Consider the following 15113-nt stretch of genomic DNA (forward strand, 5'->3'; position numbering starts at 1 on the left):
TTCATTTAATAGTTTCTGTCCTAAATACGCTACATTTAGTTAAACCAGGTTGCCACAGCTTTTCAGTCATCAGATATCCTACAGACAAGGTCAGATTGTGTGTCTGGCAAGTGAAGAAATATCAAAAAGGATGTAAAGAACGCCTATTTAATGGTGCCCAGCTTAACTATAGTCACATGATGTCTAAATCCAAGTCCCATTTGAGAGCCAGTAGCTGTATCCTGCTATTCCCAGATTCCATCTGCTCGCCCATCCCTTTTTAATTTGTCATCCTGAAGGAATCTGAGAAACGTCTGCAGTGACCTGTGTGAGGTGTGACAGACTATGTGAGGACCAGCCAAAATGCTGTCACTTCATGTGGTTTATGATTTTCTTTGATACTCGAAAAAGATACAAACACACACACACACGCATATGGCATGTGTCTATTCGCACAGTTTTTAACAGCAGGATATACTATTTACACAAAAGTCACGCGCAGAAGTCAAGCGAGATGACAGATATTCGTGTCTCACACTCGCTCACAGACGGCCTGACCAACAGCTTTACAGCTGACACATGACAGACACAGGCCCACATATACTGTATATATAGATATGTGCACTGTATTCACAGTTAACTTAACACTGTGCTTGTTTCTGCACCGAGTTGCACATCGGCTGCACTGAAGTGACACACTGACATGCAGGTGCGATGACTCGGCTCGCATTCCTGAGGCAGACGAACAGACAGACGGTGTCTTCTGCAGATTACGTCAAGGTCTCGGGCTCTGCGCTCCATCTGCTTCGAAAGTGATCAGGTTTTCCAGAAATCTGAGTACATACACACTCTCTCACACACACACACACACATACACACTTGTAGTCCTGTCAGGTGAAAACTGATGAGCCACACTGTAGGTGGTTACATGCTTGTGCAGATTCCTCCACAGTCTTCTTACACCACTTGTAATGTGACCCCAAAGGGGGGAGGAGGGGGGGGGGGCTCACTCAAAATGGACGAACCCGGTCTTATACACCAGCAGCAGCAGGAGCTCACAGGGACAACAAGAACTTCTATATCAGCCTGTTGGAAGTAACAAGGCCTAGTTTTGTCCAGTAGGGTCAAAAGGTCAGATGCAGGGCTTCTGTAGAGCCGTCAAAACATTGTGCGACATCACTGCGAGGGCAGAGAGTATATACGCCGTGATGCCTAAACCAACACATGTAGTAAATGAAGTGTGTTGGTAGTTAGTTTAAAGAATTAACAGCCATTTGCTGATCTTGCAGTCCATGTAGAGGAGAGTAGAGTTTTATTGATTCTGGTTCCCATGGCAATATACTGTATATATATATATATATATATATATATATATATATATATATATATATATATATATATATATATATATATATATCTTTACAGATAAGCAGAACCATAACTTGATCCCCGATCCTTGCCATGAACCCATGAAAGTTTACTCTCAGGCTTCACTCCATACGTTTGTCCTGGAGCGCTCCGTTTTCTTCCGATAATTCAGTGACATGCAAGTATTCTGGTGGACTGTAAATTCTGAATTAATGCCTCGTGTCAGCCGAGTGTGCGATCCTAAATAGGTTTAAAGGTCAAAGGCAACAACTCGTCAGATCACGGTTGTATTTCTTGCTAAGTGGCATATTTACGAGGAGTCCCAACAAGCAGTCGGACATCGATCTGCAGTCTGGACTGAGGAATGTTTGGTAGTGACAGTTGTCAATATGAGCCTGATTCAGTGAAGCGTTTTATGAAATAACAAGCTGCCATTAAAAGTGATCTCCGCTGCACTCATTGACCTGTGTCAGCTATTGATTATTCTCTATGTGCTCAAGGAGCAGCTGCAGTCGAGGTGGGTGAAAGTCAGGATTTGATGTTTTAAGCATTGACTGTAAATGAATGTGGTCTCCCTGTGGGAGGAAGGAAGCCCAGCAAGGTTGAAAATGTTACTTTCAAGTTTTCTTCAATAGAACATGATGTACATTTTGTGAATTATGTTCCTATTTAGAGAAAAATGCATTGTTTTTATTTTTGTTTTGTTGTGTGCTTGAATGGCCACTGTTACTGTTACACAACAAATGTATTTACATCAAACACAAATACAGATATTGAAATAATAACTGACAAATAAGGACAGATTAAAATTTAAAGGTGCATTATGTAATAAATCTAAAGCAACTGGCCATAAAATCCTCCTAATATGTCACAGAGACTCAGGAATAATGTTCATATAACAAACTGAACTCACCAACAACAACAGCACAGCCAAAATATTTGCATTAAAAAAAGTATTTTGCAGACTGCAAATCATGTTTTGGCATGTGGCGCCACCTACCGCCACCTACCAATCATTGCAGTCAGTAGAGTCTCAGCTGCAGAGCAACCACGGGTTGCCAGTTACGTCAGAAAACAAAATCTAAAAGACCTCCGTATTTTGTATTTGAATGTAGTAACCGTTTTTGGCCCGTTCTTACATATGGCACCTTTAATGACAAAGTATAAATAAAAAACATTAAAAAAGAGTCTTGAGTTTGGTCAGTATTCTAACGAGAAAGACAAAATGATAAATTCAGATGCAATCCAGCGTTTGAAAACATGTAGTGTTATAAATGTTAAATACAACATCCTTCCTGTTTAGCTCAGTTCCTAATTAAAAAAGAACCGTTTTTACTGTTTTTCATGTCAGAGCAAATGTCTGTTGCAACGTGAGCTCTTTCGCTCTCTTGTTGTCTATTGTTCTGATCCAGAAAAGAGCCCTTGTCCTCTCTCATCGACCACAAAACAACACCGACACATCAACCCTCCCGTCTGTCTCGCTCTATGGTCTTATAATGTTACAGAGCAGGACACTCTGAGGCTGAAGTGTGTGTGTGTGTGTGTGTGTGTGTGTGTGTGTGTGTGTGTGTGTGTGTGTGTGTGTGTGTGTGTGTGTGTGTGTGTGTGTGTGTGTGTGTGTGTGTGTGTGTGTGTGTGTGTGTGTGTGTGTGTGTGTGTGTGTGTGTGTGTGTGTGTGTGTGTGTGTGTGTGTGTTTGTCTGTGAATGTGACTTAGTGATCCCTGAGCTCTTTGGTCCATGATGTCCTCAGCTGAACACTGAACACACTGAACTGGGCCTGCTTTTATTCCTCGATTTGCTCCAGTTGAGCCAGGGAACTAACACCTGCGCGCGCACACACACACACACACACAGGTGTACCATTTCAACAAGGCACACAGACACTTTTTGCTGGCTTAACTATCTCCTTGTCTCATTTCATTTTTTATTTCTATTTAGCCTGATTTGTAGATGTAATGAAATAGTGTGTGTGCCTGGAAACTGGAAACACATCTTAAAGAAAGAAAATACTTTAGACAACAAACTAATCTTAAACCATCTTGAAACCAATATTAAATATTCACAGCCACAAAGACACACATGCATAGCCAAGGTTGAAAAGCAGAAATCAAAAGTGTCTTTGTCAGTAGTATATCCACCACAGTTTTAACCCTTTTTACGACTTCATAGTTCATATTTTTACGCACACAAAAAATGAGAACGTTTTAGTGACATCGTCCTTTACTTTCTATCTTCTAAACACAGTTAACTTTAATAGTGTGGCTAATATGCTGGCTTGTTTTTAACTTGTCAGATCATTGAGAATAATGTGGTGGAGCGATGCTGCCGTTTTTCCTAAAGGCGCCACTTAGGCGAGCGCAGCGTTGCCATAGAAATGATGAAAACGTCAAAAAGGAAAAGAAACCATCTTGTAATAAACCCTAATCCCTCCACAGAGTAACTAAATTTCCCGTCTGCCTTTACACTATTTGTCTTTAAGCTCATTTCCATTTCCTTCCTCCCACCACCCATTGATCATCGCCCATGTGCGACTCCTGACCAATCGTATGGTTGCTCTCATGTGACACAACAACACTGAATAAAACCTGCAGCCACCACAGACCCGCTTTCTCTGCTCGGTGGGACAGAATCCCACTTCTTAAAAAGCAGACTTTACGAGTGCCTTCACTTTGGGTTTAGGGAAGTTTCTATTTTTTTTTTATATCGTTCTCGCTCATGCTCTTTTTTTGTCTGCACGCTCACATTTTCCAAGTCGTCTTCCCTCCATTCATCTTCAGTTCCTCTGCTCTCCTTTACTCCCCCTCCCTTTAACTCCCTGCAGCTCTTCTTTTTCTCTTCTCAATAAAAAAAATCTTAATTTTCTCAGATCTCTGTGACCTCCCGCTTGTTTTCTGACCTTCAACTTAATGGTGCTAATAAGTCATTAAGGCAGCTTGTCTCTATATGCTACTTAATCTGGGTTTATATATACACAACAGAGGAATATTAGCTGCCTGACTCACTCTTTAGATTAAATTAGAGGAGTATGTTGGGCTCATAAATGTTTTAATGAGTCCCTTTATGTGAGCATATAGTGGGGAAGTGAAATGAGATTAAGATTTACAAGGAAATTATAGGTCTTTTATTGCATGAGCACTTAGGCTTGAACAGATTAAAGCTGCAGCTGATTTTGTTATTGTTGATGTTATTATCCCGACTGAGGGAGCGGTTTTTTTCTTCTTTGTGTATTCGGTCTTTCTACAACCTGTTTTGCAGCCGTCTTGCTTTACTAGCACACTGTTGCTGTTGCCTCCATCTGTCTTGACGTAAAATTAACACACTTTCTATGTGCAGAGACAAACACTGAGAAACACAGAGGCCCAGACTGCAGAAACTTAAGACAATGATTCCTGGTTTGTGTTCATGTGCCACTCACCTTTTTTTTTCAAAAGGCAAATTCAATTCTCTGATTGAGGCCAGTGTTTCAGCTCACAGGGATGAAAGAGAACCTTTGGAGAGGCCCTAATAACAGAGCAGGAGAAGTCATACATCAGCATCACTCACCAAACCAACCACCGTGGCTCCAAACACATGCCCCCAGACCATATAACAGCATATTAGCTGCTACGCATAACCACTCAGATTGAGCATTTCTGATTTGGTTGTGTTTTTCCCCCACTAAGGCTCCCCTTACTCACTTCCCCTTCTGCTTCATTCCTCGCCCTCATTCCCATGCCTTTGAGTTTGAAGTTCTGCACTAATTCCCATGTGCTGCCTGTCACAGTAAAGTCACACTGAATTGTCGGAACTTTCTAAGGGTTAAGCTCATGTCGCTGCGTGATTTTTTTTTATTTTTATCATCGTACGCCAAATTCAGCTGGACGTGGATCAGAGGCCACTTGCTCCCTCTGAACTTTGCCTGTAACTCCTCAGAGGAACATCTACGTTCACTATTTACTTAGTATTTTGCCAAGAGATTGGCAAATGATTAGCCCACTTGAATGAATGCATCACAACCGATGTCCATGCGATTAGAACAGGTTTTTGTATTGTGGCTGATTGGTGTACACTGTAGCCGTGGCCTGATATGAAAGGCTTCATTCTTGAACCGTCAGTAATGTGATTTAACTGCAACTGATTCTGCAGCTCCAGTTTCATTTTCCTTGGCTTCATGCTTAAATAAGTTAAAAAATGCACAGATATGCCACAGCATCAAGACCAAGTTTACAATCCAGGTTATATTGTAATTCTTTGAACACACTTAAAGGGAAATGACTGTAATATTCGGGGTTTTCAACAGTTCAGATAATGAAAACCAAATGAGCAGAGATGTTATCAGAGCGCAAATGATTCTGGAGAGCGGACATGTGGCTGTAAAAATGGAAATTATGTGAAATGATAGACATCCAGGTAAAAGAACTGACTCTGAGCTCTAAACTTTCACTTCACTTGGTGACTGGTGAGACTACCCTTCATCACAATTTACATTTAAAATAAATACTTATCATGATAAAATATAGCTTTTAAACTTCATCACAATGAATGAATGAATGTTGATGTGAAAATTATCGATCTGGCATCTCAATCTGCACATAAAGCACCCACACACAAACATTTTGAATCAATCCATACGACGGGATTACAAGAACAATTAAAAATCCTGTCGTGCCTGATTTAGTGTTTATAAAGTTACGACAACTAAAACTGCATAGTTGTGGCACTGAAAGCCTCTCGACTGCGTTAAAGATGGCAGCCACATGTCAGACCTTTTTGTTTGATGCTTTGCACAATGAGCGACTACAAAACATCTAAACAATGTTCGCAGATGGGAAACCATGAGTATCGTGATTAAATCTGGGCCCGCGACCAAAACTGCCAGAACCGCTCAGCTGAAGTGACACGGGCGCTGTGAAAGTGCCTATTTTTAGACCCTCATTAACAAACGGGGCCTATTACAATTGCTTCCCTCCGCCGCTGAGACATGTTAGAATGCTAATCTCAAAATTACACCTCACTCAATTCAATCCTCAGATATCCCTGATGACTGTCGTAGTGGAGGAGAACTAACAGATGTGAACCATGTAGAGGAGGAATGAAATGAAGAGAAACTGTCTCAATTAAATAATGTGTTGCGGTTTGTTCCTGAAATGTACTAAGAAATGTATTGATCCTCAAAAGCAGCATTGTAGAACTACTTCCATTTTGAACTCTGACCCGGCTGCACTCGGCTGGCTGCATGTTAGTGAAGCCAGTGAGCTGCATCGCTCCGTCTCGTCTGTCTTTTCTTTTCTTTTCTCAGAGCCGTGTGCTTCCTCAAGTCTGTCAAACCAGAACATGGACGAAATTTAGACTCACCTCGGGGGCCCGAGGCTCACTATAATTCACTGTCATGTCGGGAACCCCCAGGAACAAACCTTACAGTACATGTCCCGTTCAGTAGCACATGAGGCATAAGATATAAGAAAAGTGATAAAAATATATGATGGAATATTAAATTAGACATGCTTTTAAAAAAGGATATAATGAACACAGCTATCTTAACGCTTCATCTCCCAACAGTCACTGGTTGCTATATATCTGTAACAATCTTGACCGTAACTCATAAAGCTGCCGTCCTCTTGTTAGGAGCCTGTCCGCTGCTGAGCCTGCAGCCTCCCTCCCTCCCTCCCTCCCTCCCTCCCTCTCTCACTAACAGGTGCAGGGGCCCTAAGCACTGCTCATTAACACAGCTCATTTCACAAGCACCACCACCACCACCACCACCACCGCAGAGTCTTTACCGTCCTGACACAGCGTGTGTAAAACAGCACATTATCACCCAATTAGCATGACCCTGTGTCAGACGGCTGGTGCCGTTTGACTGCAGCCTCCTCGCATACCCTCGACTGTCGCGCTCACACACACACACACACACACACACACACACACACACACACACACACACACACACACACACACACACACACACACACACACAGAATGTTTTGAAGTTGTTAGTTCAAGAGTGCGAGGTATTTCAAAAAAGTCCATTAAAGTGTTGTTTTTTTTCCGTGTAAATGTGTTTGAGAAGGGCTTAGGTTTGCAGACATATCTGTGGGTACACAGTGGTGTCGTTGCACATGCTTGCGTTTTGTGTACATACATACATACCTTGGTTGGCAGGCAGCCATTCACTCAGTCTTCATGTTGAACTATCCCAGCCTGCCCCAAAATACACACACACGCACACACACACACACGCACAGGTTTGCGCAGTAGGACACCGGTGGACAGGACACTGCAGTGAATTCCATTCATTTGGACAACATGTAGCGTTATCCCTGACTTTAACCATAACCAGTTAATGCCTAACCCTGAACTTAACCTATTCAAATTTTAGCCTTGAACCAAATCAACCCTCTGAAATTAGATTTCTGCCTCATTAGGACCAGGTTTTTAGTCTCCGTGAGGACTGCTGAGAAGTGGACGATACCAATATCAGTCACTTTTAGACCTAATTTTTTGAAAGTATGAAGCTGTTAACGTCACATTTGTCATTTCAAAGACATAATTCTCCACCTGTGTTACACTTATTGTTCTCCCAAAAAGAAGACATAAACGGCCCAAACATGACTTTTTTTTACAGTGTGCATTGTGAAGCATGCAATAGTTAATAGGATTTTTGGATTGTATCGGATTCTACATTTTTATCTGCCTGATGCTGATTCCCATCCCTACAGTTAATCCTAACTCTAACTTTAACTTAACCACAGTTCAAATCTTAGCCTTACATTGAACCAGTTCCTCAGAAAATGACCAGATTTTGTTCTCCATGAGGATTACTGGTCCTGACAGGGTCAATGTTTATGCTAGAAAATACCTAGTTCTCACCCTAAAACCATGTCCACACCAGCCAAAAGTACACACACACACACACACACACTGGGCACAGCTCACCACTGTATCATAGCTGTAACCTTGAGATAATATTTGTCTGTGGAGTGTTTGTTCGTCGTCTGCTGCCATGAGGATCAGCAACAAACTATTTCAGGTTCCACCCTAGTCTGTCTGTGCCGCACATTTTAAGCCGTGCTGGGGCTTTTTCATTTGTCGGGAATCACCTCGTGACCTGTGGTGCTGCTGCACGCTGCAGCTCATTTTCATTCTCCTCTCTCGACTGTAATGAAAAGCAGAGGGCGGTTCTGTCGTCGGCTGCTAATAACGCAGCATTAGTCCCACATGGCTTGCTCATAGGCCCATTGTCATACATTCGGACCTTTGATCTGTACGAGCAAACGTATCGTACAATGCTAGCATCAGGGTTGTTTTGAATTTAAGATAGGGAAACTTTTTTATAAATACTATAACTATGTCACATATAAGTTGCTGTTTTAATGTTTATCTTGGTAGGTGTTGTACTGTACACGCATAGCATCAAAGTGAAGCTTTGAGGTTAATCTGTCGATTATTTTCTCGATTAATCGAGCCGATAAAATTTCACAAAATGTTGAGCAGTGTTTCTCAAACCTGGAAACGATGATGTTCTCAAATGTCTTGCTTTGTCCACAAACCAAAATAATTCAGTTCTTTGTTACATGGAGCAAAGAAACCAGAAAATATTCACATTTAAGAAGCAGAGAAATATGAAAACGGGTTATAATGAATGAAAAAACACTCATAATCATTGCAGCTCGACTTGTTTGTTTTATTCAATTTCCAGTAGCTTGTTTAATGTGTGTCCTAAAGATTTGGGAAGCCATTGTTTGTGACAATTGTTTTTATTTTCTCTCTTCGTGCCGTGTCTCTGTTTTATGCAGCATTCAAAGGAAGTGCAACATTTACATCAACATGAACCTTTTCCCAGCTGTCCTGCTTAACGTCACTTGGACACGTTTGTTTATTTGAGCATGCGTTGACAGCACCAGCGTGTTTTCTCTGGTTTATTTAAAACAAACAGTTCTCTTTGTCATACGTCCAGTGGTTTTAATTTGTACTGGATGGAAACGCAGACGTTTTTGCAGCTTGAATTGTTTGTTCTTTCTCACAAATGTCGTTGACATTTGCTGTGGCCCTTAACTCCTCCCAATAAGATTCTTTGTTGCATTTGTTATCAATCGAACTACTTCACGTCCACAACGTGCTAATAGTTGTCTCCATTTCCTCTTTTTACAGGGTCTGAATTTCCCCAAGACCCCAGTGTGCTAGCTGCCACCTCATGGAACACCTCTAGTGATGGTAACTACGCGCACATAAACACATGCTCGCTCAAAAAGAAAAAATATCAGGGCTCAGGTTCAGCACGTCCTTGACAACCCCTGTGGAAAACACATCTGTTACAATCCAGTAATACAATAATCATATTTTCATGGTGCAATCAACACATGCTGGTGCGCCGTAATTCCATGCGTTCTCTGAGACGACTTTCACTGTTATTAGAAAATTAGACATCATCTGTGAACATTCACCTTGAGCAACCCAGACGACACCCATTGTCCCAGCATGGGCCACTGTGGAGGATAATTAATGGAACGAATTACACGTTGATCTGCTCAACATGTTGCACTGGAGCTACAGGTGCAAGGCATTCCACCAATTTCCACTGACCTACTTTTAAGATCCTAAAGCAGAAGCTACCAGAGGAGACTCAAAATGTCCTGGTGGGTTTTTTCTTTCTTTTGCTCTACACTGTACATTCAGTAAGAGTGTCTTCCTTTAGACATCTGATCCCCTTCATTCTATCTGCACGTGCAGTTTGACTTGTGCTCAACCAGGAAAAGAGGAAATGGTGAAGTTGTTTGCAGATGTGCTGCAGGCGCAGGTCATATACGACGGAGTTTGTAACAGAGCTGTGATTGCAGAAGTTTCATGAGACACATCACGTCAGTCCAGCATGTCTTCTGCTTCAGACAAGGGCAATTGTTGCCTCTGATATCGAGCACAGTATTGGTTAAAATATAATATCAAATCTTTTGACATTATATAGCCTTTACCTTTAACATGCACTTGTTAATAAGTCACATTCTCACATGCATTATACCTGACCCATAGCCCCTTTTAAATGTGACTCTGGGATGCTAAATAAAAACTATTGAAGGGCTACGTGATCAGTCCCTTGACCACACCGAAGGTGTAGTGGTTGGACCCGGCTTGGCGACCCAGTTGGAAGAAGGCTCTTTCTACATGGAGTTTGCATGTTCTCCCCGTGTATGCATGGGTTTTCTCTGCATTCTCCGGTTTCCTCCCACAGTCTAAAAACATGCAATATGGGGATTAGGTAAATTGGACACTGTGAGTATGAGAGAGGATGATTGTTTGTCTCTATATGTGTCCCTGTGATGGACTGACCATCTGTCCAGGGTTGTACCCCGCCTTTTGCTTTGTGTCAGCTGAGATTGTCACAGCCCCCCCCCCCCCCCCCCCGGTAGAAAATGAATGGATGTCAACAGCTCCTGGAATCAGCAGTTTCGTCTGGTTTGTTTAATTTGTGTCTCGCAAACGCCAGCTCTCCCACAACAGATTGTGTGTACACACAAACAAACGGTTCATGTTAAACACGCCCCGGCGAGAACGAAGACGGTAGTTTGTGGATCTGACTGAGCCGTTTAGGCAAGTTAATGATTATGGTGAACAGTCGAGACTGTTTGAAAAGTCATAAATACAGCGAAAAGCCGTTCCAAGCAAATCAGAGGGACAGCTTTGCTTTTCCTTAGACATGAAATGTGCGACCATGTGTTGAAAGTAGTGTATCTTTATGTGTGTGTGTGTGTGTGTCATTTTGAGCACAGCCCCATGACAAACATCTGTTTCTTATCTGATGGATGGATGGTGATTGCACCACTTGTTTTGTCTGCAGGCAGGGAATGGTTTTGATTGACCAAGCAGACAGCATTCAGGTAGCATGACTCTATCAGTATGCATCAGTAGCAGGAAGCTATCGTGCTGAAAGAGGCTCATTATTGGGCTAGAATCAGGGGTGATGATAGTTTACTGAATTTATTTCCCCTGGAGGCTTTTCTCCATCCTTCCTTTCTTTTCTTTTTTTTTTCTTTTTGTTTAATTTTGTACAGTTTTTTTTCTTCTTCCTTTTGCTTCCTGCCCTCTGTTTTTCTCCCCCCCCCCTCTCTGTTGGAGAGTGACCCGGCTTTTAATGAAATTTACCTTTAACTTTATCTGGCAGCGCTACAGTCCCAGCTTCTCGGTGCATCTGCCGAGGTTGTTTATTTAGCTGTGCAGCCGCTCGGAGCCTGTGCAACACTGAGAGACTAACTTTCCCGGCACAGAGTTGTTGCTGCTGCTGCTGCTGCTGCTGTGTACGTCCATGAAATGTACACAATGCAGCGTGGTTACTTATAGAACACGGCGTTGCTGCGGGAAATGAAAAGGTATAATGTGACTTGTCTCGTTTTTTTTTCTTGGAGCTTGGACAATGTGTGTGTGTGTGTGTTGCGGTCGTGTGGGTGTGTGTGTTTACATTTGCGTGCTTGCGTGTGAGTGTTTGATTGTACAAAACCACTGCGAGAAAATGCGGCCTGATGACAGGGCACCATTTAGTCCCCTGCCACATTAAAGGGACAGTCCACAGCAAGAGTTAGAGTTTCACATGTGCTCCTGCCAAATACCACAACACTCATCACGAGACAATTACATACAGAGTGGCTTCGTTACATAGTCATTGGCAGCACATCTTTGCCGCTAAATCATCCGCTGTTCTCTTTGTCCTCTTCACTTCTCTTTTCAACATTTTCCCCTTGTCTCCATTTTTTGCTCCAGCTGCTTCATTGTCATGGATTATAACAGCCATATATAGTGTGCAGACTCACTGCTCCACAAAACATTGTGTTTCCTATCACGATGAAATGAGTAAATCACACTTTTGAGTAGCGTATGCTCTCATTCAGTGTTTTTTTTTTTTTAAAGTGTAATATAGTCAGACTCAACAGGCTCATTAAGGCAGTGCAGTGTTGTGTCAGCATGTTCTAACGATTCACTCCACTTCACTCATAACAGTGTAAAAGCGCTGATTCCCAGCACACCCACATCACCCACTTTGTGATGATAGCTCACACACACACACATTCTTGTACTTGCTGCATACTGAGGACTGGGTTGCTGACAAAGTGAGGACCAGCATTTCCACTTTATAAATCAACACAATTACAAATATCGACTTCATGAATGACATCTACAAAGAACTACTGGGTGCAGTACCATAAAATGTCTGCAGGTGGAGCCCAGGAGCAAAACGGGGTTGAAAACTTTTTCAATGTTTATTTTGTTTTTTGTGTAATTGTTGGTTCAAAATTTGTCAAATCGTCTTATTATACTATGTCGACCAAAATTAAAAAAAAAAAATTGACCAAAAATGTTTACTCCAAAATTTGACAAAAACTTTTTACAAATAAATTTTGGTCCAAAATTTGACAAAAACGTCATACTATACTATGTCGTCCAAATTAAAAAAAAAAAATTTGACCCAAAATTTTTGGTTCAAAATTTGACAAAAACGTCATACTATTATACTATGTCGTCCGATTTTTTTTTTTTTTTGACAAATTGAGTATAGCATGTTATAGCAACCTAAGGAAGTGATTTCAGTGAAAACAAAGTGAGGACCGGGCCAAAATGTCCTTACTCCGTAAAAATGACCTCACTTTGTTGGTTAAAAACCCTCACTGGTCCTCAGTATGCCGCAAGTACAAGAACACACACACACACACACGCACAGGTAAGCACAGACAAGCATCACGTGATGTGCTGTCTGTATTTGCACAGCCAGCTTTGTGTTTGGTGTTCGTCTGTGTTACGTTGATTGTGGATGTTTTAGTGTGTGTTTGTGAGCGGTAACGACCTGTGACTAAAGGGGGTGGAGCATGTCGAAACATTCATTCTTATGTTTCTTTTTTTTTTCCAGGTATCATGTAAAAGCAGTTAAAAAATGCAAGTAATAGTAGAATGTTATTCTATTGAAATTAACCCTTTAATGCCTAAGCCTCAAAACATCTGTCTGGACTTTTTTTTTTCTTATTTGAACCATAAAAAGGGCCAGAGAATGTCCTGTGACTAAGTACTTTTGCCTATTTTTCCAGAATAACTTTCAATATCTGGCAGTTATTTCCAATTTGCTGCATGTTAAATTAGTTAAAATGAAGAAAAACAAAAAATTTTAATGAGAAAAAACACTGGAGTTGTACAGGAACAACCAGATTGTGCGTGTTTATTATGAAATTTGAACAGTATAACACACAAGTCTTTGTCTTAATGTCCAAAAACAGGCCAAAAGAATGGAAACTATGTACAGGCGTTTTTTTCAACTTCTCCGGCTTGAAATTACCGTAATAACCACATGTCAGCTTTGAAGTGCAGCTTCTTTTCCGTTAGCACGAACCCGCGCGTAGTTACTGTGATGCAAAGTGCGCTTGTGCAAACCTGTCGTCTGTGATACGCTCTGTGTTAAAGGGTTAAACTTTTATTGTGAAACTTACCTGATGCATGATGTAGAAGAGAATGTAGCCAAAATGGTAACCTATATTAAGACTCCAAGTATATATATCATATAGTATGTCATCAGTGGGAATACAGGGTCCTTCATTTTGCTTACGCTGCCCAAGGACACGTCGGCACACAGACTACAGGAGCTGGAGTTTGATCCACCGACCCTCGTGTTGGTGCGTGACCCACTCTGCCTCTCTGCCACCACCATCATAGCTTCCATCTTAGCACTTGCCTCAGTACTTAAGATTACCTTTCTATGATGCTTCTTCATTTATAATCATATCATGCATCTATCTTGTTTGTTCCACATAATCCATTCACGTTGCCTCTTTGAAGTTCCGTTTTCTGCAAAGCCTTGCAGAGGAGGCTGCAACAATACATCGATTGGCTTTTGGTGGTGTCTATATGTCTATATGTATAGATATCTCCCCCAACACACACACACACACACACACACACACACGCATTACTGAGTGAAATATGTTTTGGTTTTTTTTATCTCTAAATTGGTTGCACATGCAATGACAACGGGAGTGGAGGAGTAAGAAGATAGGAAAGAACTAAAGTCAGCAAATATAATTGGAGGAGACAGGGTGGATGGTTTACTGTCGCAGTCATTATTAGTAACATAAACATGTGTTTGCTTGTGTGTCTGAATAATGTCCCAGTGGTTCTATGTCAGGATGAGGTGCTTTACAGGGACTTCCTGGAGTGCAGCTCTGTAATGGGAAGAGAAAAGATTGTACCGATAAGGGAGGACTTTCTATAAAGAGAAAGGAGGACAGATTAAAAAAAAGATGTGGGTGAGTGGGAGGACAAGTGTGGGGAGAGTGGTGGTGGTCTCCCCCATATTGTCACACACATGCTGTGTTGAGCCTTTTCAAGAGGAACACACACACACACACACATTCTTGTACTTGCTGCATACTGAGGACTGCGTTGCTGACAAAGTGAGGACCAGCATTTCCACTTTATGAATCAACACAATTACAAATATCTACTTCATGAATTACATCTATTAAGAACTACTGGTTGCAGTACCATAACATGTCTGCAGGTGGAGCCCCAGAGCAAAAAGGGCTGGAAAAAAAAATGTTGGTCCAAAATTTGACAAAAAAAACGTTGGTCCAAAATTTGACAAAAATAAATTTGGTCCAAAATTTGACAAAAATAAATTTGGTCCAAAATTTGACAAAAAAAAATTTGGCCCAACATTTGACAAAAAAAATGTTGGTCCAAAATTTGACAAAAAAAATGTTGGTCCAAAATTTGAATTAAAAAAAATGTTAGTCCAAAATTTGACAAAAAAAAAATT

At 41.3% G+C, this 15113-nt stretch overlaps 1 protein-coding gene across 1 annotated transcript in view; it reads left to right on the forward strand.

The window, feature by feature from the left end:
* The window catches only part of ror1 (receptor tyrosine kinase-like orphan receptor 1), a gene marked incomplete at both ends in the record, with an annotated part of 131766 nt that overhangs the window by 79382 nt on the left and 37271 nt on the right, over nucleotides 1-15113 (forward strand). Inside the window, one exon of the mRNA XM_083887761.1 lies at nucleotides 9479-9541. Within this exon, the coding sequence (XP_083743887.1) occupies nucleotides 9479-9541 (63 nt within the window). The remainder of the gene's footprint in view (nucleotides 1-9478; nucleotides 9542-15113) is intronic.

Source organism: Microchirus variegatus (genome assembly GCF_963457635.1).
Source record: "Microchirus variegatus genome assembly, chromosome: 4".
In the NCBI taxonomy this organism is placed as follows: Eukaryota; Metazoa; Chordata; class Actinopteri; order Pleuronectiformes; family Soleidae; genus Microchirus; species Microchirus variegatus.